Source organism: Ursus maritimus, unplaced genomic scaffold, assembly GCF_017311325.1.
Source record: "Ursus maritimus isolate PB19 unplaced genomic scaffold, ASM1731132v1 scaffold_32, whole genome shotgun sequence".
In the NCBI taxonomy this organism is placed as follows: domain Eukaryota; kingdom Metazoa; phylum Chordata; class Mammalia; order Carnivora; family Ursidae; genus Ursus; species Ursus maritimus.
The window spans coordinates 28,894,084-28,896,362 of record NW_024425786.1 but is presented as its reverse complement, the minus strand read 5'-3'; the positions used below and the strand labels follow the sequence as shown (position 1 = coordinate 28,896,362).

Below are 2,279 nucleotides of genomic sequence, written 5' to 3'. Positions count from 1 at the left end.
CCGAGGGGAGCAGCCACGCCGGAACCGAGCCGGGACCCGCGCCGCCTCAGGCTTGCAGCCGCCGAGACCCGCGGGAATCCCGGCCCGCCGGCAGCGGCACTGCGGAGGGAGGAGCGCGGGGCTGAGCTGCTTCTCGGAGCCCGAGCGCCTCCCGGAGCCCGCAATCCCCGCCGCCGCCTCTTGGCCGCCCGGGCAGGAGACGGGCGGGAATTCAGTTCGCGTGGAGTGTGGGACCTGCCGGGCTCCGAGTCTCCTGCGCCGGGGGTAAGCGGGGCCCACGCAGCCAGGACGAGAGGGGGTGCGGTCCCAGTGCCACCCCCGCGCCACTCCCCACGTGGCGGCCGCGCCCCCGGGGCGTGAGTATGTACGCGGACGGTAGGGGGGCCGTGAATGAAGCCCCAGCGGCCAATCAGCACGGCCGGCGCGCGGGACCCCGGGAGCGAGGCCCAATGGCGAGCTCTGGGCGGCCGGGCCGGGCGGCAGGCGGACGCGGGGGGCGGGGGCCGTGGCCGGGGGGCGGGAGGCGGCTCCGCGGGCAGCCAATGGGCGGCAGGTGGGGTGGGGCTCCGGAGCGCCGAGCGGGTCGGGGCTTTAAGCCGGCGGAGCGCGGCGGCGGGGCCCGCAGACGGAGCGGAGCGGCGGCGGCGGCGGCGCGGCGCAGGGCGCGGGGCGGCATGGCCACCACCGCGCAGTACCTGCCGCGGGGCCCCGGCGGCGGAGCCGGGGGCACAGGACCGCTTATGCACCCGGACGCCGCGGCGGCAGCGGCGGCAGCAGCGGCCGCCGAGCGGCTGCACGCGGGGGCCGCGTACCGCGAAGTGCAGAAGCTGATGCACCACGAGTGGCTGGGCGCGGGCGCGGGCCACCCCGTGGGCCTAGCGCACCCCCAGTGGCTACCCACGGGAGGAGGCGGCGGCGGCGACTGGGCCGGGGGCCCGCACCTGGAACACGGCAAGGCGGGCGGCGGCGGTACCGGCCGAGCCGACGACGGCGGCGGCGGAGGAGGAGGTTTCCACGCGCGCCTGGTGCACCAGGGGGCGGCCCACGCGGGCGCTGCATGGGCGCAGGGCGGCACGGCGCACCACTTGGGCCCGGCCATGTCGCCGTCCCCAGGGGCCGGCGGGGGCCACCAGCCCCAGCCGCTCGGGCTGTACGCGCAGGCGGCCTACCCGGGGGGCGGCGGCGGTGGCCTGGCCGGGATGCTGGCGGCGGGCGGCGGCGGTGCGGGGCCCGGCCTGCACCACGCGCTGCACGAGGACGGCCACGAGGCGCAGCTGGAGCCGTCGCCTCCGCCGCACCTGGGCGCCCACGGACACGCACACGCGGGCGGCCTGCACGCGGCAGCGGCGCACCTGCACCCCGGCGCGGGCGGCGGTGGCTCGTCGGTGGGCGAGCACTCGGACGAGGACGCGCCCAGCTCGGACGACCTGGAGCAGTTCGCCAAGCAGTTCAAGCAGCGGCGCATCAAGCTGGGCTTCACGCAGGCCGACGTGGGGCTGGCGCTGGGCACGCTGTACGGTAACGTGTTCTCGCAGACCACCATCTGCCGCTTCGAGGCCCTGCAGCTGAGCTTCAAGAACATGTGCAAGCTCAAGCCGCTGCTCAACAAGTGGCTGGAGGAGACCGACTCGTCCAGCGGCAGCCCCACCAACCTGGACAAGATCGCGGCGCAGGGCCGCAAGCGCAAGAAGCGCACGTCCATCGAGGTGGGGGTCAAAGGCGCGCTCGAGAGCCACTTTCTCAAGTGCCCCAAACCCTCGGCGCACGAGATCACGGGCCTGGCCGACAGCCTGCAGCTGGAGAAGGAGGTGGTGCGCGTCTGGTTCTGCAACCGGCGGCAGAAGGAGAAGCGCATGACCCCGGCGGCCGGCGCCGGCCACCCGCCCATGGACGACGTTTACGCACCCGGCGAGCTGGGGCCGGGCGGGGGCGGTGCGTCGCCGCCCTCGGCGCCCCCGCCGCCCCCGCCGGCCGCGCTGCACCACCACCACCACCACACACTGCCCGGCTCGGTGCAGTGACCCCGCGGGCCAGGCTCCCGCCGGAGCGCGGCGAGGCGCCGCGCGGCCTGAACTCTTTTTTGTTCGGTTGCTTTGGATTTTACAAAAAGCCCAGAAACTTTCGAACAAAACCAAACACCGGGACGACCCTCTCTGGCGAGCGGCGAAGACGGCCGATAGGCTGCGTCGCCCGAGCCCCGGGAGAGAGGAGCGAAGATCCGGAACACGCCAACTCACCCCGGGCATCCTGCCCGCCGCCTGCTCCCTGCCCCCATCCCC

At 75.6% G+C, this 2,279-nt stretch overlaps 1 protein-coding gene across 1 annotated transcript; it reads left to right on the top strand.

The window, feature by feature from the left end:
• Positions 1-674: 674 nt before the first annotated feature.
• POU3F1 (POU class 3 homeobox 1) lies at positions 675-2,021 on the top strand. The gene has a single exon (XM_040619387.1). The coding sequence runs from the start codon at positions 675-677 to the stop codon at positions 2,019-2,021; it is 1,347 nt and encodes a 448-aa protein (XP_040475321.1).
• The last annotated feature ends 258 nt before the right edge of the window (positions 2,022-2,279 follow it).